General features: G+C 46.2%; 2 protein-coding genes across 2 annotated transcripts; one reads left to right on the forward strand and one right to left on the reverse strand.

The window, feature by feature from the left end:
* The first annotated feature begins 3,520 nt into the window (after positions 1-3,520).
* LOC109779158 (uncharacterized) lies at positions 3,521-4,581 on the forward strand. The gene has a single exon (XM_020337769.4). The coding sequence runs from the start codon at positions 3,647-3,649 to the stop codon at positions 4,406-4,408; it is 762 nt and encodes a 253-aa protein (XP_020193358.2). The 5' UTR covers positions 3,521-3,646; the 3' UTR covers positions 4,409-4,581.
* A 367-nt stretch (positions 4,582-4,948) lies between these two features.
* LOC109779153 (uncharacterized) lies at positions 4,949-7,728 on the reverse strand. Its single transcript, XM_020337766.4, has 6 exons — positions 7,476-7,728; positions 7,321-7,347; positions 7,151-7,213; positions 5,446-5,524; positions 5,301-5,346; positions 4,949-5,201 (listed from the first exon to the last, which is right to left on the reverse strand). Exons 1-6 carry the CDS (start codon positions 7,515-7,517, stop codon positions 5,192-5,194), a joined length of 267 nt encoding a protein of 88 aa, XP_020193355.1. The 5' UTR covers positions 7,518-7,728; the 3' UTR covers positions 4,949-5,191.
* Between the last annotated feature and the right edge of the window lie 15,921 nt (positions 7,729-23,649).

Below are 23,649 nucleotides of genomic sequence, written 5' to 3' on the forward strand. Positions count from 1 at the left end.
ACAAGAGCATGATCAAGATCTTTCTTCAATTTAGCATGGTCAACGTTGTGTGACTCCTCAAGAGCCAAACGATGACCGCGCTCTTCCTCGAGCGCATTAGAGAGATCTGATATCTCATCGGCATAGTCACGACTATGCCCCTCCATCTTAGAGATGGTTTCTTCGTGAACCTCGATCATGTCATTAGCTTCACCAAGTTGTTCCAAGAGAGCAACAAAGTGCTTCTTGGATTTACCCTTAAGCTTACTCATAAATGACTCAAATTCATTTTCCTCCTCATTAGACCCCTCATTTTCATCAATGCAATCCGTCAAAGAAGGATTAGTAATGATGGTGGTTTTGATGTTGGCGGTTACCTTGTTGGTGGCTTTAGCCATGAGGCACTTAGCGGTGATGTTCTCATTGGGTGAGTCGAAGAGAGACACCCGTGGAGTCGTCACAATGGCAACGGAGGCCATGGCAACCGACTCATCGTCTTCTTCATCATCCTCATCCTCATTGTACTCTTCTTGTGCCACCAACCCCTTGGGAGGAGTCTTCTTGGTGAAGTTGCTCTTGTTGGGGAAGGACTTGGCCTTGTCTTTTCGGATGAGCTTGCCACCATTGTCTTCCCTCTTCTCATATGGGCACTCCGCAACAAAGTGGCTCACATTGCCACAATTATAGCAAGTCCTCACTCATTGCTTGCCCTTCGCGCCACTTGTGTTATTCTTGTTGAAGTTGGGCCTCATGTTCTTCTTGCTCCAAAATTGCCTTGGAGCGAGAGCCATGTGCTCATGATAAGCATATTTTGTATCTTCGGGATTGCTCTCCTCTTCATCCTCTTCTTCCACACTAACCTTGGCCTTCAAGGCAAGGTTGGGCTTCTTTGCTCTTTGAGAACGCAACATGGCATTGTCGGCGGTCTTGTCCAAGATTCTCATTGCCACAAACTCATCCAACACTTCACTTGAGGACAAGGTGTGGAAGTCCGGCCTTTGACGGATGACGGAGGACATGGCCTTGTGGTAAGGCATCATGGCCTTGAGGAACTTGCGCTTGATCTAATTGTCATCTGTATCCTTGCTCCATGATCTCGGAGTGAGACCTGAGAGTGGTTAATCTCCGGTAAAGCTCACGAGGTTCTTCATCTTCATTCATTGCAAACTCATCGGCTTCATCTTGCACCACTTCATAGTTGGAGCGTTGAATGCTTGCGCTTCCCTTGTAAAGGGAAACAACATGGTGCCATGCTTCCTTGGCCACGGTGAAGGGTCGAAGATGTGCAATATCTTCGGATGGAATTGCATCTTGGATGATGAAGAGAGCATTCTCGTTGAGTTGATGATCCGCGGCTTCTCTAGGGGTGAAGTTGCTTGGGTCATGCGGATAGAAACCTTACTCAATGATTCTCCAAAGATTAGTGTTAACATGATTTAAATGACGTTTAAAGCGATAGACCCAAGCGTCAAAATCCTCATATTTCACAATCTTAGGAGGAGAACCGGCATGATTTAAATGAGTGGAGGGAATCGTTCCTCCATAAGTAAGAGGAGGTTCCACATGGGCAAAGATGCCACTACCATTTCTACCACTAGATAAAGGAACTTTGTCACTAGTAGCTTCCCCCTTGTCGGAGTTAGCATCCGTCACCTTGTTAGTGGGATCGACCACTTCCAACGGTGCGGTGGATAATTTAAGACCATCAAGAAAGTTCTTAAGCATGCCTTTGACCTCGACCGTCATGGAGGTTTTCAATGTGTCCAAAGCCACATTGAACTCCTCACGTGAGACCGAGGTTCCCCCATCGACCGTAGACGAGGACGGAATCACACCGGGGTGCTCCTCCTCACCGTCTACGGTGTCAACCATACTCTTCGGACGGCAAAGTCCTTAATAAAGAGACGGGTTTCTGATACCAATTGAAAGGATCGATATAGTTGACTAGAGGGGGGGGGTGAATAGGCAACTAACAATTTTTAGCTTTTCTTTACCTATTTAAACTTTTCATCAAAGTAGGTTGTCTAGATATGAAACTAGGTGAGCAACCTATATGATGCAACAACAACAAGCACACAAGCAAGGAAGGAATACAACACAATATGAGCTTGCACAAGTAAAGGTGAGAGATAACCAATAGCGGAGCCGGTGGAGACGAGGATGTGTTACCAAAGTTCCTTCCCTTTGAGGGGAAGTACGTCTCCGTTGGAGCGGTGTGGAGGCACAATGCTCCCCAAGAAGCCACTAGGGCCACCGTATTCTCCTCACGCCCTCACACAATGCGAGATTCTGTGATTCCACTATTGGTGCCTTTGAAGGCGGCGACCGAACCATTACAAACAAGGCTGGGGCTATCTCCACAACTTAATTGAAGGCTCCCAACGGTACCACGGAGCTTCACCACAATGGAATATGGCTCCGAGGTGACCTCAACCGTCTAGGGTGCTCAAACACCCAAGAGTCACAAGATCCGCAAGGGATTAGTGGGGGGAATCAAATTTCTCTTGGTGGAAGTGTAGATCCGGACCTTCTCAACCAATCCCCAAAGAATCAACAAGTTTGATTGGCCAGGGAGAGAGATCGGGCGAAAATGAGCTTTGGAGCAACAATGGAGCTTGGGGGATAAGAGATGTGTCAACTTGGAGAAGAAGACCTTTTATAAGGGGGGAAACAATCCAACCGTTACCCCCATTCAGCCCCGCACAGAGCGCGGTACTGCCGTGCAGACTGAGGAAGGCCAGAGGCGGAGCAGGATCTGGACCCAAGGTGGTACTAGCAGCGGTGGTAGGGGCGGTACTACCACTTAGGAGCGGTACTACCGCCTCTACTGCTGCTGCCAGTGCCGCAAAACCCGACACGAGAGGCGACACCCTCGAGTCGAGGTGGTAGGAGCTCAGAACAGCAGCGGTCCTACGGCTGAGAGCCCCAGGCGGTACTACCGCTGTGGAGCGGTACTGCCGCTTGTGGCTCTTGAGCGGTACTACCGCTAGGTTCTGCGGTACTACCGCTGGGACCAGATTTCACACAGGAAGCAACGAGGGACCCTCCATCGAAGCGGGAAGGCTCAGTGGGTGCAAAGGGGATGTGTACGTGTTGATTCCACCCTAGCCTACCCAGTGCGGACCCCCTCTTGATAGTACGGTGACTCCTACGAAACAAGTCCACCAAAATTGAAACGAAAGAGCTACACCGTCTTCGCATAAAACTCCAAGGGGAAGGCATCGTCTCGTGCCAAAGGATGAATCTCTGAAATACTCAACGCACACGATTAGTCTGCAAAGGCGTTGTCATCAATCACCAAAACTACTTAGAGAAAGACATGCCTTAACACACGGCCAAACTTTTTTTTAGCGTGTAGCTGTACGTGAATCATGATAGCTTTCTTGTGTATATACAGTTTCAAAAATGCAAAAAAACCAAATGAATGGGCCACAAACAGATAATGAAGTCATGATAGTTTTCTTGTGTATATACTGTTTCAAAAATACAAAAAACAAATGAATAGGGCCACAAACAGATAATAAAGTCATCTTAGATGTGAGGTATTATCTCACATCACATCTAGATGTGACATAATTGGACCTAAATAATTACTTCCTCTGTATACTAATATAAGAGCGTTTAGAACACGGAGGGAGTACTGTTTCTTAGAAGAAATTGATCTCTAATGGGTGGGCTAGATTGGGACGGACTGGGCTTTACATGGACCGTTCGCCCTAGTCACCAAAGCAGAAGGCAGAACCCAGTGGACTGTAGAAGGCGAGGAAGGGAATATTTCCACGCGAAATCCACCACGATGAGCGGCGGCGGCCGGAAGCCGGTGGGCGACGATGCGGAGGTGGAAGCGCTGCTCCGGGCGGCGCAAGACGCCGTGCTGCTCAAGCTCCAGGCCAACTCCCACCTCGTCTCGTCGTCGTCCTCCGCCGCCTCAAACCCTCTTGCTCTCGACGAGGGGCCCGGTCCACTGGACGACGACCTCGCCCGCCGCCTCGACGCGCTCAGGTCCCGCCCGGCGGCGCCGAAGCGGCCCGGTGCTGCCCCCGCCCCTGCAGCCGGCGGGATGGACGAGATGGAGGTACGGTTCGCGGCGCTGAAAGGCGCGGCGGTTTGCCCGGAGAAGGAGACGAGGGTGCGGCTGGAGGATCTGGAAGGGGAATCGGACGAGGAGGACGAGGTGGAGAAGGTGATGCGCTGGGCGATGGACGCCGCGCGGCTCGACGTCGCCACTGCCGGCAGTGGTGCTAGCAACGCCGACCACAAGGAAGAAGAAGACAAGAGCAGCAACGCCGAGGACAAGGAAGAAGAAGAAAAGAGCAGCGCCAGTAGCGAGGAGGATGAGGAAGAGAGTCTGGAACTGAAGGAGGAGAAGAAGAGGAAGGAGATAATGAGCAAGAAGAACAAGGCCAAGAGCAGGTGGTTCTTCTTTTGATCCTAAATGTACGTTTGATCTCATATCATCACAAGCAAAGAAGTATCCCAACCTGGCTACATGTGTGTTTGATCTCATGATCACAAGCAAAGAATCCAGCAAGTGAATCCAATGAGATTATCTGTAATGGAGATTATGAACTTGCATTGCTATCTCTGTGATGAACATAATAACTTGTGCAATTGCTATTGATATTTCCTGATAGAAGTCTTTGAAAAGATTTTAAAATCGATTGTGTTCTTTCCCATCATAATATACAAATAAACCTACGTTTATAATGAACTTTGTACCCTAGAATAAGATGTATACAATGTTGATAATTAACTTGCCGAGTCAGCTGGTAGCAAATTCAGTTTCAGCTAGCAGTCCTTCAGCGCAAGGGAAATCAAGTGTCTCACTCATAAGCAGTGAAAAAAACATAACATACAGTCGTACTCCCTCTGTTCCAAAATAGATGACCCAACTTTGTACTAACTTTAGTACAAAGTTGGGTCATCTATTTTGGAACGGAGGGAGTAACTAATAAGCTCAACAAACAAGTCAACAAGGTCTATTCATGTCAATTAAACACAACCGATAAGCTCATCATCTTGATCAAACATCTTGCATGGAGTCGACAGAATGGATTTACTGGGTCTGGGTTCATAGATAGACAACAGACGTTACATATCCTCAGTGACCACAACGACAAGCTACATGCATGTCAGCCTGGGTGGAGCACAAAGTATCACAGGAATGCTCAACACAGGAACGACAACGCCAGCCATCCTAGAGAGAGAAGCTTCACTTTCCACTGCAACAACAAAAAAAGATAGGAGAATTTAGAGGCCTTGTTGCTTGCGCTTACAGGAGCAAAAACATGGATTCAATGGCTCATGGCTCTTTCACTTACGTGTTCATCATCAGAGTTATGTTGTCGCCTTTCAAGAGTATCCTTCCTGCCAATTTCCAACATAGATATTAGATATACTAGAAATTATGAGATAATGTTTATCCCTAGTCCTGTTACGATAAAGCTTGGTTACAAATGTACTAACCCAATGATTTCCTGGTGTTCTTCTTAATGTTGATTTCCTCAGCATCCTCGAGAACCAGGTTCATGTACTCATCAAAGCCCTGCATAACACATAAACAGTATAAAAACCCAGCATTCCTCAATATATGACACAATAAACCACACATGTAAACAAACCATTCAAACAAATGGAAAAGGATATTTTAAATTGACTGTGTGTCAAATCTGTTATTGGCATGCTTCAGTACTTCACAAACATAATGGCATCTCTTTCGTTACATCACTGCCATCACCAACTTGTCTCATTGAGATGATTATAATACAGGCAAATCTAATATACAACCAAATAATCTGTTCTTTCTTCTCACAGTTTCAAAAGCATAAGTTAGAGAAAGTGACAAGGGATATGGCAACAAAAGTCTGAGAAACTGATGACAGTATGGCAGCAAAAATATGACAGGCACAATACTGAAAAACCCATGAGACCATGTGGTGCACTTATTACGATGCAACTCAACCATGTAAACTGGAAAGAAATGCAACACAACTAAAGCAGCATAGGCACATCACATTGTAACCTTGTCACTCGTCGGTAAAACCAAACCATGACAAGAGAAAAATCTTACCGAAGCCTTAGGCAGCAACCTATGCTTCAGTTCTAGAAAATGTGTAGGATGAAAGATTTAGTGTAATTTAAAATAAAGGCATTTTCAGGCCCCTGGACTATATACTTAGTTGTCCAAACACAATCACCGATACGCATCATACTCGTTGCCAGGGGAGGGGGGGGGGGTGCAAGTCTGGGTAATAAAAAATCACGAGACAGGACACACCAAACACACATGTGTGACTAACAGTAAGTTACAAAGGGAAGGTCCTGAACCTGGGGCAAAAAGTTACGATAAGCTAATTTCTAAGGCTAAAACAATTAATATCATTGACTGAGTAAGCACACTTGTGGTTACCATCCATCACCAACAACTATTTCTTTGTCTAGATTGCAATCAAATTAGAACGAACCTACACCGATGATATTCACGACTCAAAAAACAATGCCCATGACCACTTATGGTCCCAAAAGGAACACATCTAGAAAATCTTCTACAAACACTTCAGTATCTAGTATGGTGAAGTCCTGACTGGGCACATGGGTAGTGCTATTACTTGTTCGTGGTTCCACAATGAACCAAGTAACTACTTGTTCCTTGATTTTAAAGGTCAAGATTGGGTAAGTGTTCACAGATGCAGCAGCAGGTTATTCCTGAATCAAGAAAAGCAAGACTAATCCTATAACTTAAACAAAGAAATGCTAGATTTGACCCATCTATTAGCAGCTAGTTAGCATCAATTTCAGATGCTTAAAGAGTGGATATCATGTTGGCTGTCCAAGCACTTAATTAATTTTCGCTGTTGACCATGCAGATTTATTTGCAAGTGTTTACCAATTCTTGAGAAAAGACGCCAACACATTTTCATGTTAGCTTTTAACAAAACAAATAAACAGATGTGTTCTACTAAGTTACCAGTGTTATCATTATACTAGAGTATTGATCAATTCACCCCCACTTGCTTAGATACAAGTAATACATGGAAATAATTTACCCTCAAAGCCACATGATATGCAGATACACAGTTACATTACACTTAACATACATGCGTACGACCACAGAAGGATTGGTAAGGCTAAACTCTATCAATTTGAACAAGAAATCGGTGAAGGAACTTACGATGATACGACCCTCGATCCGCATATCCTTCTGCTCGAAAAGCCAGATCTGGATGCGCGCTTTCTGCACCAAAATTAAAACCAAATTAGCTCAAGCCAACCGTCCGCAACCCTAAAACGTAAGGCGGAAAAAAGTGGACGAATTGTTATTTCTCCTCAGCCAACACTTACGCTCTGGAGGAACCGAAAGATGAGGTTCTGCCGTCGCGCACCAAGGATTCGCCGACCATCGCAGCAGCGGGAAACAAAAGCGCCAAAACGTTAGGAAATAGATGCAAAAAGAGAAGGAGGAGAGCATATGCACAGGAGGGGATAGAGGAGCGTACGATGGGCTGGGTCATGATACGCTGAACCTTGGTGGACGCCATGGCTGCTACTGCGGCGTGAGCTCCTCCTCCGACTGGAAGTGTCTAGAAGCTTCTGGAGGGAAGCGCGTGGGGGCAGGCGGAGCGGGGAGGTAAAAACCCTAGATACGTCGCAGGGGAAGAGGGAGACGGCAGGGCTTTGTTTCGCACGGCGAGCGAGAAGAGGCGGCAGCGGGGGTGCCTCAAGTCCGATGAAGGGTCCGGATCAGAGGAGCTGTTTGGGCTAGGCCGCCACGCGCTGGGCTGGGCTCGCTATCTTGGCGGTGAGTGCATTAAGGCCTTCCAAGAAACATGTCCCGTTGTACGCTACAAGTTTTAAAATTTCCGCTTATACAAAAAAAAACTTTGGTACTTATGCAGCCAAAATGAAAAGTCTAGTAATATATCACAAAAATCGTCAGAATTTTTTTTTTGCAGAAAGGCCAAAGGGAAACTACAAGTATATAGCACATACCCTAACAAAAACTCTTACAAAAATTGAAAAATACATTCAAATCCTTGGGATGCCGTGGTCTTCTTCCTCGCCATGAGCAAAACTCATTTTGGCCTATGAGTCTCCGCTTTGGTGGAACAAACTTGTTTAAATCTAGGAGCTTATAGAAGTAGCGGCCTAAAAGCCATTGATCTAGACCAGAAAATGCCAGCGACCGTAGTCGTAACAAATCGTTAGAAAATAATAGTTACTTTTCTCAGCAAAAAAAGAAAACAATAGTTACCTTTTCATAATAAAAAGGGAAACTACTACTCATGTATTCTTATTTCATTTTTTTGGGGTGTGTGAAAAGCACTTCTACTCATGTATATGATGGTGGAAGGTGGCGGCCTACGGACGACTGATTTTAGAGCATGCTCATTCGGTGCATGTAGAGCGTCTGCTAGATCCGTTTGTGCTTCCAGGTTGCCGGATTAGAGCATCTCCAGCCAGCCCCCCAAGAAGCCCCCCAGGAGGACTTTTTCAGGGCTGACGGACAAAACAAGTTCCAGCCACGCCCCTACGGCCTCACTTTTCACCGGATTAGTCAAAAAATACAGCCGGCGAGCCTAGGCGAAACCCAAGATCCCGGGGGGCAGCTGGGGGGCACCGACGCTATTTTCTTTGCCTCTCTGGCCCACTGTCGGCGACTTTCCCACACCAGGCCGGCCCCACCACATCCTTCTCTCACCCACCACGTCCTCTCTCTCCCACTCTCTCTCTCTCTCTCTCTCTATATATATATATATATATATATATATATATATATATATATATATATATATATATATATCCCTTTCCCCTCCCTGCTCGTGCTCCGGATCCATCGCCACCAACCACTCCGCTTCGCCCCCGCTCCCGCTCCACTCCACCTACAGCCGGCGGCGCTCGTCAGCTGGTGGAGGAGGCGCCCGCCGCCAAGGTCTCCATCGCCATCGCCGCTCGGCCTCTCCACAGGAAGCCCCGCCCCGCCGCCAAGGTCTCCATCGCCATCGCCGCTCGGCCGCTGGGCTTCGCCGCCAAGGTCGCCATCGCCATCGCCATCCACAGGAAGCCCCGCCCCGCCAGCCCCCGCAGCCGCAAGAAGCGCCGCTCCCCGCCTAGATCCTGCCGCCCCAATGCCACCCCCTCGTCGGACGCCGCCGCGCTCAAGTCCAACCTCACCGAGCCGGCCTCAGCCCCGGCCGCTGCACCGCACGGCGCCGCCGGCCTCGGCCCCGGCCCTTCGCCCACGGTGCCACCGGCCTCGGCCCCGGCCCCGTCTCCACTGCCTCGTCGTCTATCGGCGGTCCCTCCTGCCGCTGCGCGTGGTCGTCTATCGGCGGCGACGAGCACGAGAAGGCCGTGGGCGCGGGCGCGCACCTGCTCCGGGGGCGCAACGGGTGGAAAAAATTTCGCCCCCAGGCCAAAATTTTCGCCGGCAGCCCCCCAAGCGGCGAAAAAATGCCTCCTGGGGGACGCAACGGCTGGAGATGCTCTTAGATGGTGTGTGTTGATGCGAGGTCAGAGCACATCATCAAGTTTGTAGGGGTAGCGACCCTAGTTGCCATGCATGTAGCTTTGGGTTGATTCATGCACTTTTTTGTCGGGTTCTGTTGAATAATATAATAAAAATGGCTATGTGCATCGCTTGATGCAGAGATCGGGGATACTCCTCCTTTTCGAAAAAAAACAATAACACAAATTATGTTAAAAACTTCACCCGGTTCCTCAGACAAGCCATGAAGGCGTGAGATGGTTTCATTAGCATTTCGAGCACGGCTAAAGTTGTCTTTGACAATTGACATACATTTTGATCAAATAGTTGTTGGCATGAATCATCTCAATCGAGCAAAGGGTTAGACAACATAACGCATGCGCAAATTGACAAAGGGTTAGAGTAGAAGATAAGTTTAGAGGCAAAAGCAACGCATCGTACATGTAATTCCTCCGTTCCTAAATATAGGTCTTTCTAGATATTTCAATAAATGACCATATACGGAGCAAAATGAGTGAATCTATACTCTAAAATATGTCTATATACATACTCCGTTTCTAAATATAGGTCTTTCTAGAGATTTCAACAAATGACCACATACGGAGTAAAATGAGTGAATCTATACTCTAAAATATGTCTATATACATCCGTATGTGGTTGTTCATTTGAAATCTCTAAAAATACTTATGTTTAGGAACGGAGGGAGTAGTTGCTTGTGCTGTCTCCATGCAATACTGCAATGTGAAAACCGCTTGGGGACGGGACGGCAGCTGTCTCTGCCGTCGTGTACATGCATGCCTATACCGGTACCGACGCCGCTCGTCCCACTGAAGAATAGCTTTCGAACTTTCGAAAACCCTGCCTTTTCGTGGTACAATGTGTGCGTCCCAACTCCCAACTTTCTCGCAAAAAAGGTATGAAAAGTTGTAATCTATTCAACCGAGCTTTTACAGCTCGCTTACAGAAGAAGCCGCATATATATACATGCTCGTACCATGGCAGCCATTGACGTGGATGGTATTGGCATGTAGCTGTTAGGATGATCTCCACCGTGTGGGCCCAACGGCCCACCGGGCCCTTAGATCTGCGCCCTGATTGGGGGCGCTCAACCAACTATGGTTGACGGGCCCCTGTCACCTGCACTATATAAAGAGGTGGGGGCCGGCAGCTCGCATCACGAGGTTCGTCGCAACGCCGTACTCCCCACCTACATCCCTACCGATCTAGTTAGTGCAGTGCTGACGGGAAGCGCCGTCACCACTTCACCCACTCTCTGCCATACCTGGCCATGGGAAGCCCGGCCCGGCCAGCCCGGCCCGACCCGGCCCGAAAAAGCCCGATCAGGCCCGGCCCGACGCTGCTCCCGGGCCGGGCTCGGGCCTAGATTTTGAGCCCGGTGGCCGGGTCGGGCCGGGCCCGGGCCCGTCGTTTTTGCACTTTTCTAAAGGTCGGGCCGGGCCGACCCGGAGCCCGACGGGCTTTTCTGTGTTCGGGCCAGGCTTGGGCCTAGAAAACAGGCCCGATGGCCGGGCCGGGCCGGGCCCAGGCCTGGGTTTTTTGCATCGGGCTTGGCTAGGCCCGGCCCGAAGCCCGGCCCGGCCCGAGGTATGGCCAGGTCTACTCTCTGCCACCGCAGCCGCCAACCACCGGCGGCAGCTCTTCAGGCAAAGGAGAAGGTAATACCTATCACCACTGTTGCCGGAATTCTAGCCTACCCGATCCAAGAGATTCAACAATGGTATCAGGCCATGCTAGGCTAAGATTTTTCGGTACAAAGATTACACAGAAAAAGAAAGATCCCTCCCTCCCCCCAAGAACCCTAGACAGGGCAAAGTAAATCACCGGAGAAGGGCCTCGGGCCTCACCGGAAAAGTGGCGCCGCCACTCCGGCCGCGCCACTTCCTCTCGATCCGAACGGGCATCGGCAAGCCGAGCCGTCCGGACGAAGAACCACCCCGAGAGGGGCAAAGGGCACCGCGGCCAAACCTTTCGACGGCGGCGCGCTCACCGTAAGGGAACGCGCGACCGGCGAAAGGGATGGCAACGGCGCCACCGTCGATCGCTCCGCCGTCTCGGACACAAGGGGAGCAGAGGAGATCCTCGTCCACGCCTCACACTCTCTCTGTTGCGGGAGGAGGAGAAAGAAGCAAGAGGAGGGTGGCCTACGCGGCGCGGTGGCGCGACGCCGTCGCCGGTAGCAGGGGCGAACCCCTCTTTTCCTGCTGTCTGCGGCAAGGAGAGAAACAACGAGGAGAGAGGGAGCGTGCGAGGTGAAAAGGAAGGAAAGGCAGAGCGGCGCGGTGGCTTCCTCCACCGCCGCCGGCGGCCGGAGCGCAGCTCCTTGCCTCCGCCGTCACGAGAGAGACAGAAGGGGGTCGAAGGGAACGAGAGAATGGGGCTAGGGTTCCATCAGGAGCTCTCTCCCAGGTTTTGATCCAGCGATGATCTCGCTGGGCCGTTGGATGCGGATCAATGGTCAGCAGCAAAAACCTAGCCCCGCCCCGGGCCAAGTGGGCTGAAAGTAGTGGGCCGCTAGGTTTCGGCCGTCTGACCAGGCCGAGAATAAGCTCGGCTGGAGTGGCGCGGTGCGCGGAGCAGGCCGTGGGTCGTTCGCTTCCGCTGCTGGCCGCGCGCGCTGGGCCGAGGCTGCGCTGCCGTTTTCCTTTTTCGTTTTAATAGTTTTTGTCCAATTTTTTTTGGGAACAATCTTATATAGTTTTTCTATTCAAATTTAATCCAAAGGAAGTTTGTTTAGAAAATAGAAAAGTAAACAGAAAAAGTTTCCGAAAATGAAAATAGAAAATTTTCACATAAAGAAATGTTCACGAATTTTATAAAGAAAATAATAAAGTTCATGAATTTTTATTTAGTCAAAGAAAAGTTTCTGTAAAAAAAAAGGGTTCATGAATTTTTATTCATGTTTTTCCGCTGCATAAATAATCAATAGTGCTCTTTTACAAAGAAAGTAAAAGTTTTATCCTCCAATTAAATTGGAACCAACAGGAAAATTTAATTGGAAGAATTTTTTTTAGCAATGTTTTTCCCCTGTGGGTGAAATCAGATTCAGATAGTTTCCGCTATGACAAAAGATATTTGTTTTAAAGTTAAAATGTGGTATTGTTATTTTCTGACTGACGTTGATGATAACAGTACTATAATTCTATGAGTCTTATGTTCAATGCTTAAATCTTTGATATTTTGTATCAAAGTGATCAATTTTCAGAGAATAGATAAAGATCAAGAAATGCTCTTGAGCTAGAGAAAAGTATATTTCTTGTTCTCGCTGCAATAAGGTTGATGATGATGGTTATTGCTTAGCAAAGTCGTTTAATAGAAATACTATCATCACATTGTTTATGAGTTATATGCATTATTTTCATTTCCGCCCAACGCTAATATGGAATTAATGTAGAAGGATGATGTTTTTATTCTAATTCTGCCACAATGGTGATTTAGAATATAAAAGAAAGTTTTTTCAAAGTTTAATGTGCATATTGTTTTAACCAGACCAACATGGGGTTATTTTTTATGCTCATTATTGTTGATTATTGGCTAAGTTTTCTCAGACTAAAAGTTTTCCATGCTTTCATTCGTGAAAGCGAATGTCTGGGTACTTGTGACCCGAAAGATGACCAAGAAAGGTCATAACGTGAGGGAGTATGTTCTCTCTAAAGAATGGCTTCAAAAGAAAAGAATTCTTGGATATTAATCCAAGAAAGAAAACAAATAGATCATTGAGAGTCTTGGTTGACGAATGTCTTTCATGTATTCTATATGAAGATGATTTTTCAGTCAACACGATTTGAGATGAAACAAGCAACATGCGTGTTTAATTTGACCAACGTCGGATTAAGCATGTGTGTCAAAGAGCGTTCGGATTTATTTCTGAATTTCATGATTGCATATGCAGTCAAAAGAGCCAATTCTGGCATTTATGTTCCTTACAGGGAATTACCCGCATAGCGGGAAAATATGATTATGATAAAAACCGCATGGCGGGAAAAGTCTGGGAAAATACCTGCGTAACTGGGTAAAGTTGACATAGTATTATGTCAAAAATCCTATACGTCAGGAGAAATTTTGGCTAAGGACTTATCCTGTATGACAGGAGAAAGATATGATGACTCATGTGCGTTTAATGTGTCCCACTCTGGGAGAAAAGTATGGAGTAGCTATTATGCTTCCCTAGTATCGACCGTACACCTTATGTGTAACGGTCATTAAGCACTCAATAAATCCAAAGAGAATAAAAGTTACAGACGAACCTAAAGATAAGAATGATATGCAAGTGTGACTTGCAAAAGTACTAATAATAAAGAACTATTTTGAGTTTCCGAAATGGAATGAGGAATAAGGAGAAAGTACTCCCATACCAGTTAACAGATAACTTCATTACATATGAAGTAATCAGATGAATGAAATAGATAATTGAAGTTTCCTCAATTCACAAAAGTTATGAATGGTTTTTGAAATTGTGGCAGAAAAGTTCTTGCCACATTTCGAGGGGGAGAAAGAAATATGAGATAAATTAAGAATGATGAAACTCCTCTATACTTTCGATAATGTGATGCACATTATGCATCTAAAGTGATCCATTAATGAAGAATGTGATCGTCTGGGGGAGTACGACGGTCATAATAATACCCCTAAAGAAAAGAAATAGTTGTATTCCTGGATCTTTTACAGTTCCGAAAGCAGACTAAGGAATACTAAGACGGTGCTTAAAGTGCCATAAAGAAGAAAGTTTTAACAAAATAAACCCAAATTATAAAGTTTAAAGATACGCCATTTTTAGTGAAGATGGAGTAATCTGGGGGAGCATGTTGTATGACCTATACAACACCTGATGTTAGCTCTATAAAGGATGAATGAGTACACATGGATCTTGTGACACAGGTCCCTGTAAAACCTATTGCCTCTTGGAAATAAAAGACTATAGAATTAATTGCCTCTTGGCAATGATAGAGTAACAACAGCCCCATATGAAAGAAGTGCCAGTACCTGAGACACAGATGGTCTCAAGGAATGAGAAAATCAGATACTTCTGATTACTATAAAGTTTATGTTAGTGAAATTCAAATCGAGGTTGATCCCACCTCATTTAAAGCGCTCAATCGAGCTTAGAGAAGTGTCTGTTTGTTTAAATGATAAGAGACTATGTGAGATGAAATAAAATTGGTGAATCCCGACAATATTTGGGACTCATAAGTAATTTCCAATGGAGCATAAATAGTAGGCTGTAAAAGGTCTACAAGGTCAATGTGACTCCAAAGGAAATATGTAAAGGTGTAAAGCGCGACTTGAATCGAAAGATTTTGTGCAAAGAGAATGAACAAATTACAATGAGTGTTAGTGGCACATCATGACCGACATCATGATCTGAGTTACATCAGATGAAAGTAAAGAACACAAGGGATACTGCTTCAAGAATTTTTCTATGGACTAGAGCAAGTCTCTACATAGTTGCATTTCAAGTTTAAAGAATCAGATGATATTTTGGGTTAAAGAAAATGTAAGGACAATTGTATTCATGCAAAGTTATAGAATGGGAAATTCATTTCCCAATCTTGTGCATGTGGATGACGTCCTACTTGCTAGTGGTGATGTTAATCTACTTCAGGAGGAGAAAAGAAGTTCTTGTCCTCAAAGTTCAAAATTGCATTTCTCGGAGTGTCTCTCGTTATAAATATCGAGATTCACCAAGAAAATAATAAAATGGGGTATTAGGAATGTCGCATGGACATGCTAACAAAGGTCTCTAAAGTATGCATGCGAGAAAACCTACGCCTGTTCTTATAGTCAAGGGTAATGGAACTGGAAACTATGGTGTTCCAAAAGTTGATGAGAAAAGATTGAAAATGGATATGGTACCATATGCTTCAGCTGTTGGAAGCTCAATATATTACCCTGACACAATTCACGTATCCGGGTTGTTTTGGCAATGTCCAGTACATATATAGATCACTGGAATGGAGTCAAAGATATCGGCCTCATGCTGAAAGAAATAAGTGCTCTCAAAAGATTGTGAGTACAAAGACAAGACATGTGAAATGTATAGCGAAATCCACAATTGTCGCTAACTTTCAGACTTGGAGGTTTTTGTGTGGAAAAGCTCCAAAGAATGAAACAATTATCATCAACGTGATGCAAAGATATTTTATAGCTTGATATGAGGCTGAGGGACAGGCAAAATGGTTAAGGAGACCTGTACCCGGAGTTAATAATGGTTGACAACAGCGATAACCATTTTAAGTTTTTCGCTCCTATGACAACGAGTCAAGTGTTGATGCCAAACACACTGACACAGAGTTATGCGTTGTAAAGGAGAAAGTCCGGAATTATGTAGAAATGCTTGAAGCATAAAAGCAACAGACAAGTGTTTGCAGATCTGCTTATTAAAGGCTTACCGCCCAGTGTGTTCGAAGAACACACAGTCGACATGGGTTTTATGGTATAGTCTAAGATTTCCGGACAATACAAGGGCCCAAGGTTAAAGAATTTGTTTCAAAACAGAGAGGTACGTTGTGGCTGTCTGATTCTATCGGCAATTGAGCTGTGACGATGAAACATGTTCTATGTATTGATCTATAATGAAACGAGTAAAGTAAAAGTATAAGGTCAAAAGTAAAAGTTGAGATCAAGGGGGAGAATGTTAGGATGATCTCCACCGTGTGGGCCCAACGGCCCACCGGGCCCTTAGATCTACGCCCTGATCGGGGGCGCTCAACCGACTATGGTTGACGGGCCCCTGTCACCTGCACTATATAAAGAGGTGGGGGCCGGCGGCTCGCATCACGAGGTTCGTCGCAACACCGTACTCCCCACCTACATCCCTACCGATCTAGGGTTAGTGCAGTGCTGACGGGAAGCGCCGTCGCCACTTCACCCACTCTCTGCCACCGCAGCCGCCACCATCCCACCATGGCCACCGGCGGCAGCTCTTCAGGCAAAGGAGAAGGTAATACCTATCACCACTGTTGCCGGAATTCTAGCCTACCCGATCCAAGAGATTCAACAGTAGCAACCTTGATCTGTGATAGTCTGTGTGGACTTGTACATGGTGTGCAGCCCCACTTAACAGACAAAAAGAGAGTGTCATTGCTTGCAGTTGCAGCTCAGGGGATCAGCGAGCTGTTCATCTCTGCTACAGAGCTCCATGTGCCACTTCCACAGTTGCTACTGATCAGTGATCAGTGTAGCATCTATGAGCACTATATACATACTTTTTAGATAGTGCAAATCAACAGTGTGAGGCGATTAAATGATTAATCAAGGCATGAAGGCAGTAAGATGATGAGATTTTCTTTTTCAAACACAATGAGATGGCCGAGATTGTCCATATCTAGTCCTACACCAACCAGTTCATCTAGAAGCAAAACATAACAAGGACAAGGTAAGGAATTCAAGCATTGCATTTGATCCACGTAAACGACCATGAGGTTCTGACTCTATTCATTTATTCCGGGTACTTTCTCATCGATCTGTCCGTGTGAAATGAAATGAGGAACTCTGAATTTGTTTCAAATGAAATGAAACAAAGTAAACCACTTGACAAAAAGCAAGTTCTATGAATAGGAGAGAGTGATTGATTGGCACTAGTGTGTCCTTGCTAGCTAGCAGTAGCAGTAGAGGGCCACATTGCCCTAAGGGGAAGCTGCAAAGAGAGCCCCAGTGGTGGCAAATGGGGCCAAGCAAAGAAGGAAGCAGAGTGGACTGCATTACAAGAAAGGGTGACATCTTAACCTTCCCGGACTAGCTTAGCCTAACCAACCATTGATACAGAGCACTAAGCACACAGTGTATGTTCAAAGGCTCCCTCCTCCCTCTAGCAGCTGAAATCGAATCGATTTCTCGCAGTTTTTATTTTATATTATGGAGATAGTGGCTATCAGTGTAGGCCCTCGTCCTCAACAGTGTTGGCCCTGGTGTTGCTCCTCACTCAAGCTATGTGCTAATCATTTCGTAATCTGCTTTGACAAAAAGGTCCCCGGTTCCTACAGTGGTCCCCTAAATCAAGCACCTCTGATGGGCCTCATTAACCATAATCACCTTTAGTTTAGTCCACTAATGGTGCCCCTAGAGGTTAGTGTTAGAAATTAGTGGCAATGTTTTAAGACCAAGGAGGCTTGTGCTATGCACTATTAAAGTTCCGCGATCGGCCGTCGGTGCTTCCACGCTTCGGGCATTTTAGCATTCCCGACTATGGCAGAAATCGAACTATGTCCTGTGAAAATCATAAAACCGATGCAAAAGTCTTACATTTACTGAAATCCTTGGTTCCAATCTTCCCACAACCTAAATTTCATTTCATGAGGTGCCATTCAAGTTACCAAAACGAAGACACTGATTTCTACATTTTCCAGTACTCTGCAAATTGCATGATTAACTAATCTGTTCAATGCGATCCACATCAAATTTGTAATCAGCGTGTGAGAATGAGGTTTCCATTAGACTCTACTCCATGAAGTAGGACTAAGAACTAGTACAAAGGTAATAAAGATCGTCCTCCCTCTTGTTTGTTTAGTCAATTCACCTAGATGGATTGCTATCCATCTAAGCAAAAATAGAAGGAGAAAGGGAGGCTAGAGCTTGAGCTAACTCACATCAGAGATGGTGAGTAATTAGCCTCACCGGTCAAATCAATCGCACAGCATCCATGCCTAGTTCTAGTCCTGTGCCGTAGAAAAACGTTATTGGCACAAAGATAACTAACATAAGCAATAATAATTACTGGCTACTAGTACTTTGTGATACTGACCTGTTAACACACATATCCATGAACTATGTATTTCTATGCCACTGGCACTGATATTTCATTGTCTCTGTAGAAGCATTGAACCAGTAGCCACTAGGCAGACCAATTCCACCCCCTGCATTTTTGTGCAAAAAATATAAATGCAATTGATTTTGAGCAAGTAATATCACTTCCATTCAGAAAACCAATCTGTATATTAAGCAAGAAGGTTTCGAAAGGTTGACTGAGGGCACCCTGAAATTGGCGATATCTAAGTAGCCCAAGGGGGCATTTTTCATTTCTTAGTTCTGAGAGACACCTGAAATACATACACATGGGGTGCACAAGAAACTGAAAGTCATAATAATTGGAGCTAGCTTGCAACAGAAGAACAATAATATTAAGTCGCGGACGCAAGATGACTCCAAAAATAATTGAAAGCAACAATTGGACATGTTGGCCAGTTGCTCATAGCTTCCTCTCAAAATCCATGCACCTATTCATCATAGCCCTTCGCGTAGCTAGCTTATCTGTGACGTGTCCGAACCAGAGATTCATTCAAACAAGGAAAAACGAGAGAGAGAGAGCATCCCAATATTCAAAAGGTTATTGACCACATGCATGCTATTGCTTGCTTCCACTGCGTGTCTTTCTGGTGAAGGGCCCTTCTCATCAAGTTCTCCGCCTTTTGATCTGATTGTCTGCAGATGTCTGTAATGCGGACAACAAAATTTGCGTTGATTCTACTTCATCTCTCTCCCTCTCTCATTCTTTGATTTGTTATCGAACAACCTGGCCGAGCTAGATCAATTCTTAGAACTGATGCCTCACCCAACTGATCATGTCCTTTTTTGTAATATATTGGAAATATGTTTTCATTTTTTCCTAATATATTGAGAGGCCCAAATCCATTCAAGAGTGGTTAACTATTTGCTGAAATAACGATCAGTGGAAAGGAAAAATGTGTCCATCCGAGAGTAGTTAACTAATCGCTGAAATAACGATCGAGAAAACAACAATCTTGCTTCCCTCTGTTAACAAAACAACACTCTTGCTCACCACATGTATTCATCATCATGCAGTAGCAAGAGGCCAAATTCAGGCCACCGCCTCGAGCTAACTAACAATATCTCAATCTTGGCCCCATTTAGATTTTCCCCTTCGATTCATGCGACAGAAACAGACCCTTAATAACTCAATCAATTCATTTGGATTTCTTGATCCTTTTTCTTTTATGAATGCAGTTATAGATTTTATTCTTTGCGAAGGCAGGATCTCTTGATCTTTGCGGAGCACATAGATATAAGAGTAACATCTGTTTCACAAACTGACATGGATTCAGAGGCACACCACTGATGTGTACCACCTTACATGACCGTGTAAGGCTTGCTTGAACAAGTTGCCTTTCAGTTAGTTACCTACAGATGTAGTAGTAGATGTAGACGGAGTATGATGTATCTGCGTGTGTAATTTTCTCTTGAGCTGAATTAATTGCTCATTGATTCTTGGCGATTCGTTATGGATGGCATCCACATCAATCTACGTTGCATGAACCTGCAGGGGATTATTATTATTCAATGAAATGATGTACAGTACAATTCAGTGGATGTACATCGTTTCCTGAAAGTTCAGTGGCGCTGCAGGTGAGGTCGCAGACAAGGATCCTGCAGAGAATGATTCAGAGACAAGTTACACCGAATTAATGCGCAGTGCACGGTGAGGAGCAAGGAACCGTGTTGAAGCGTCGCGCGTGCGCGATCGCCGAAAGCGCCGCGGCCGCGGCGAGGGCGACCGGCGTCGGAGATGGGCCAGTACCGGCGACGTCGGAGGTACATGATTGAGAGAGAGGGAGGGCCGGGGAGCAAAGGAGGAGCTGAAGGGGACCAAAGATTGCTTTTTTTGGGACCCGGCCCCCCTGCAGATCATCTTTCTGCTTCCTGTTAACTGTTAAGATCAAGATTTTTCATAAAAGGATCAAGACTTTTCATGCAGATTTCTCTTGAGAGACAGACAATACAAAGAATGGGGTTACCGGACTGAAAATCAGATGAGTGAATACTTGATATACTACATTCCTACTGTCTTTCTTCTAGAAGTACAACATTACCACCACTGTTTTGTAATGGGTGATGTATATAAATGATTTTTAAACTGGAGGTGGGATATGATTAAGAACATAATTAATTATGACGATCTAGCTAGCCAGGCAAAGAAAAAGGGCTCATGGCTGTTTTGCTTTAGACAATGGCAATTAGGAGATGTCTTATGTTTCTTATCAGAAAGAGATGGCTTAAGCTCTTGGGAGTTGCTTAGGACTGGGTGCATTTTTCTTTTCTCTCAGTTAGTTCCAGGAGAGATCTCCGATTTGAACAAAGCTGTTTTCACCTAATCTCTGGCTGAAGCTAGCCTTGTTGCAGTTAATATTTTTATATTAAAAAAAATGCTAATCTCATACATAACCAGAACAAATCAAGACTGACAGGATGCCTAAAATCATTCTGTTGCACTGCACAAGCACAACCAGCATTGTCTCACCAGATCATCTAGCCCATCACAAAAGTACATGCGCTGCCAGTACAAGATTGCATTGATTGATAATTCAGCCTGGTATTTATTAGCAGCTAGCACTGCACATAAGCATTGCTGGTTTGATCAATAATTTCTGAACAGTGCCACCTACTGCTGCTGATATTAGTAGCTCATCAAGGGATTAATAACCCAAGTTCGATTGAGCATAATCAAGCAGGAAAGAAAATTAGCCAGCAATACTGATGGATCACTGTGACAATCAATGAGATCATCGTCCAGGGAGAATCTTGCTTTTTGGCTGCAACCGGTGGATGGATGGGAACTGCTCACGAAATAAACCGATCGATCGATCGGTCGAGATCGTACAGTTGATGTGAGATCTATGGTTGCAAGGAGATTTGAAGGGGACGTCTCCTACAGTTGGCCCTGTGCGCTGTCCATACCATCATGGACGTCCATCTCCGGCGACACGCCCTTGTCCCGGCAGCTGCCGCTGGGGCCGACTGGCGACGTCGATGACATGTGAGGCCCATGTCACTGGGGTGAACTTCAACTTTCATGCTGAATTGCCGAGTACACTGCTGCATGACAACGATTGTGTGAACAGGCACAAAAAACCTAGCTTAATAAGTTTCTTTAGGAAGAAACAAGTTAGAGCAACTCCAATGGGGCGACAACCCAAACGGACGGCGATTTCGTCCGTTTTTTGTTTATTTGGGCCCGCCCTGTTTTAGATATGGGTCGGCCCATATGTGCCGGCGTGGCCGGCTGGCCGCCCTATTTTTGCATTGATGACGATTTTGCATTTAAATATATAATCAAATAACATAGTTTGAACCGAATAAAATAGCATAGTTTTACAAGCCGAATAAAAATAAAAATGTCTCACATAGTTTTGCAAACGAATAAAAGATGATACATCTATTGGTTGCCAACATAAGCCCACATATGCTCAACCAAATCATTTTGCAGCTGCACGTGAGTTTCCCAATCACGCATGTCATGATGAAATTGGGTGAACTGTTCAAACGTTGCCGCTCCCCCATGCTCAGGCATAACATTTTCACCCTGAAACTAAAAGCCTTGATCGTACAGACGTTCCGGGCGCTCGTCTTCTACGATCATATTGTGCATGATCACGCAAGCAGTCATCACCTCCCATAGTTTCTGCGTGCTCCAGGCATTAGTAGGATACCGAACGAGGCCCCATCGAGATTGCAAAACACCAAAGGCACACTCGACATCCTTCCTAGCACTCTCTTGCTCTTGGGCAAATCTTTTCTTCTTCTCTCCGACAGGGTTGGGTATTGTCTTGACAATAGTGGTCCACTGATGATAGATACTGTCACCCAGGTAGTATCCTTTGTCGTAGTTGTGGCCGTTGACAGTAAAGTTCACCGGTGGGCTGTTGCCTTCGGCAAGCCTAGCAAACACCGGCGAGCGCAGAAGCACGTTGATATCATTGTGTGATCCGGCCATGCCAAAGAAAGAGTGCCAGATCCAGAGATCTTGAGACGCCACGGCCTCTAGTATGACAGTGCAAGCCCTGACATGGCCCTTATACTGCCCTTGCCAAGCAGAAGGGCAGTTCTTCCACTCCCAGTGCATGCAGTCTATACTGCCAAGCATCCCTGGGAAGCCCCTGCTGGCATTCATTGCCAACAAATGGGCTGTATCTTCAGCAGTCGGCTCTCCCAAGTACTCAGGGCCAAACACAGCAATAACAGCCTTGCAGAACTTATACAGGGACTCTAGGCATGTAGACTCGCTCATACGGACTTACTCGTCAATGAGATCACCGGGCACTCCGTATGCAAGCATTCGTATGGCAGCAGTGCATTTCTGATAAGAGGAGAAACCAATCTTGCCAACGGCATCCTCTTTGCACTCGAAATATATAGTCCTCATAGCCGACCACCCTCTCTCTAATACGGTTGAAAAGATGCCTACTCATACGGGAACAGCGGCGGAATTTTTGATATTTGAACAACGGGCTTGTTGTATCAAAGTAGTCCTTCCAAAGAAGGAAATGCCCGCTCTCTCGGTTGCGATTCAATGCCGGAAGATGGCCGGGAATGGAGCCATGGAACAACGGCCGTTCGCTGTTGAGGTGGTGATGGACCAACACGGCAGCCAATATCTCCTCCTCGTCATCGCACGACGAATCGCCGGAGTTGCAAAGGAAATTGTGAAAAAAGAACTCGTCGGCGAAGTCCATTTTATACCTTGGCAAACTGTCAAACAACTTGCGGGCATCGACGAAGGGGACGGCCGGCGAAGGGAGTCGCGGCGCGCACGGACCAGCTAGCTGCCCTGCCGGCGTCCGATGAGTGGGCCGGCGTCCGAGAGCGTGCCGGTGAGGATCTGGCCGGGGCGGCGAGGTGGCTTCTTGGTCGGGGGCGGCTGTGTGGTGCGGGGGGCGCGGGGGTGGGAAGCAGTCGGCTCCCCGGCGGCAAGACAGCGGTGGCGGGCAACGTGGGAGTGGGCAGCGTTGCTGGGCGGATGTGGAGGCGCCGGCAGCTGGCAGAGTCGCCGGCAAAAATGGGCGGCGGCTTCGGCGACGAAGGAGGCGGGCGAGGGTTGCTGTTGGACGGGGGAGGCCAATGTGCCACCGACCAGCGGAGCCGGGGGAGGAGAAGGCGAGCGTGCGCGCGTCCGCCGCGTGTCCGCGCCGACGCAAATCCAGCTCAAAAATGGGTCGGGAATGGGTCGCCCGCGGATGAAAAGCGGACGGGTGTCCGTTTGAGTCGGCGGGTTGGGCCGCCTTTTGTGTCCGCACCGACCCAAATGGACGGCGGCGGACGAAATGGGTCGCCCCATTGGAGTTGCTCTTAACTTAGCTAGATTCCTCTGTGTGTGATTGTTTTGTAAAGCATAACTACAAAGAAAACAAAACAAGTTTGCTCTGGTTTTTTTAGTACAA

The sequence above is a fragment of the Aegilops tauschii genome, chromosome 7 (genome assembly GCF_002575655.3).
Source record: "Aegilops tauschii subsp. strangulata cultivar AL8/78 chromosome 7, Aet v6.0, whole genome shotgun sequence".
In the NCBI taxonomy this organism is placed as follows: Eukaryota; Viridiplantae; Streptophyta; class Magnoliopsida; order Poales; family Poaceae; genus Aegilops; species Aegilops tauschii.

Coding starts and splice junctions, on each gene's coding strand:
- LOC109779158 (XM_020337769.4), top strand. CDS start 3,647: ATGGGTGGGCTAGATTGGGACGGACTGGGCTTTACATGGACCGTTCGC.
- LOC109779153 (XM_020337766.4), bottom strand. CDS start 7,517: ATGGCGTCCACCAAGGTTCAGCGTATCATGACCCAGCCCATC. Junction 7,348..7,475: donor GTATCATGACCCAGCCCATC/GTACGCTCCTCT, acceptor GCGCGACGGCAG/AACCTCATCTTTCGGTTCCT. Junction 5,525..7,150: donor GGATCGAGGGTCGTATCATC/GTAAGTTCCTTC, acceptor TGTGTTATGCAG/GGCTTTGATGAGTACATGAA.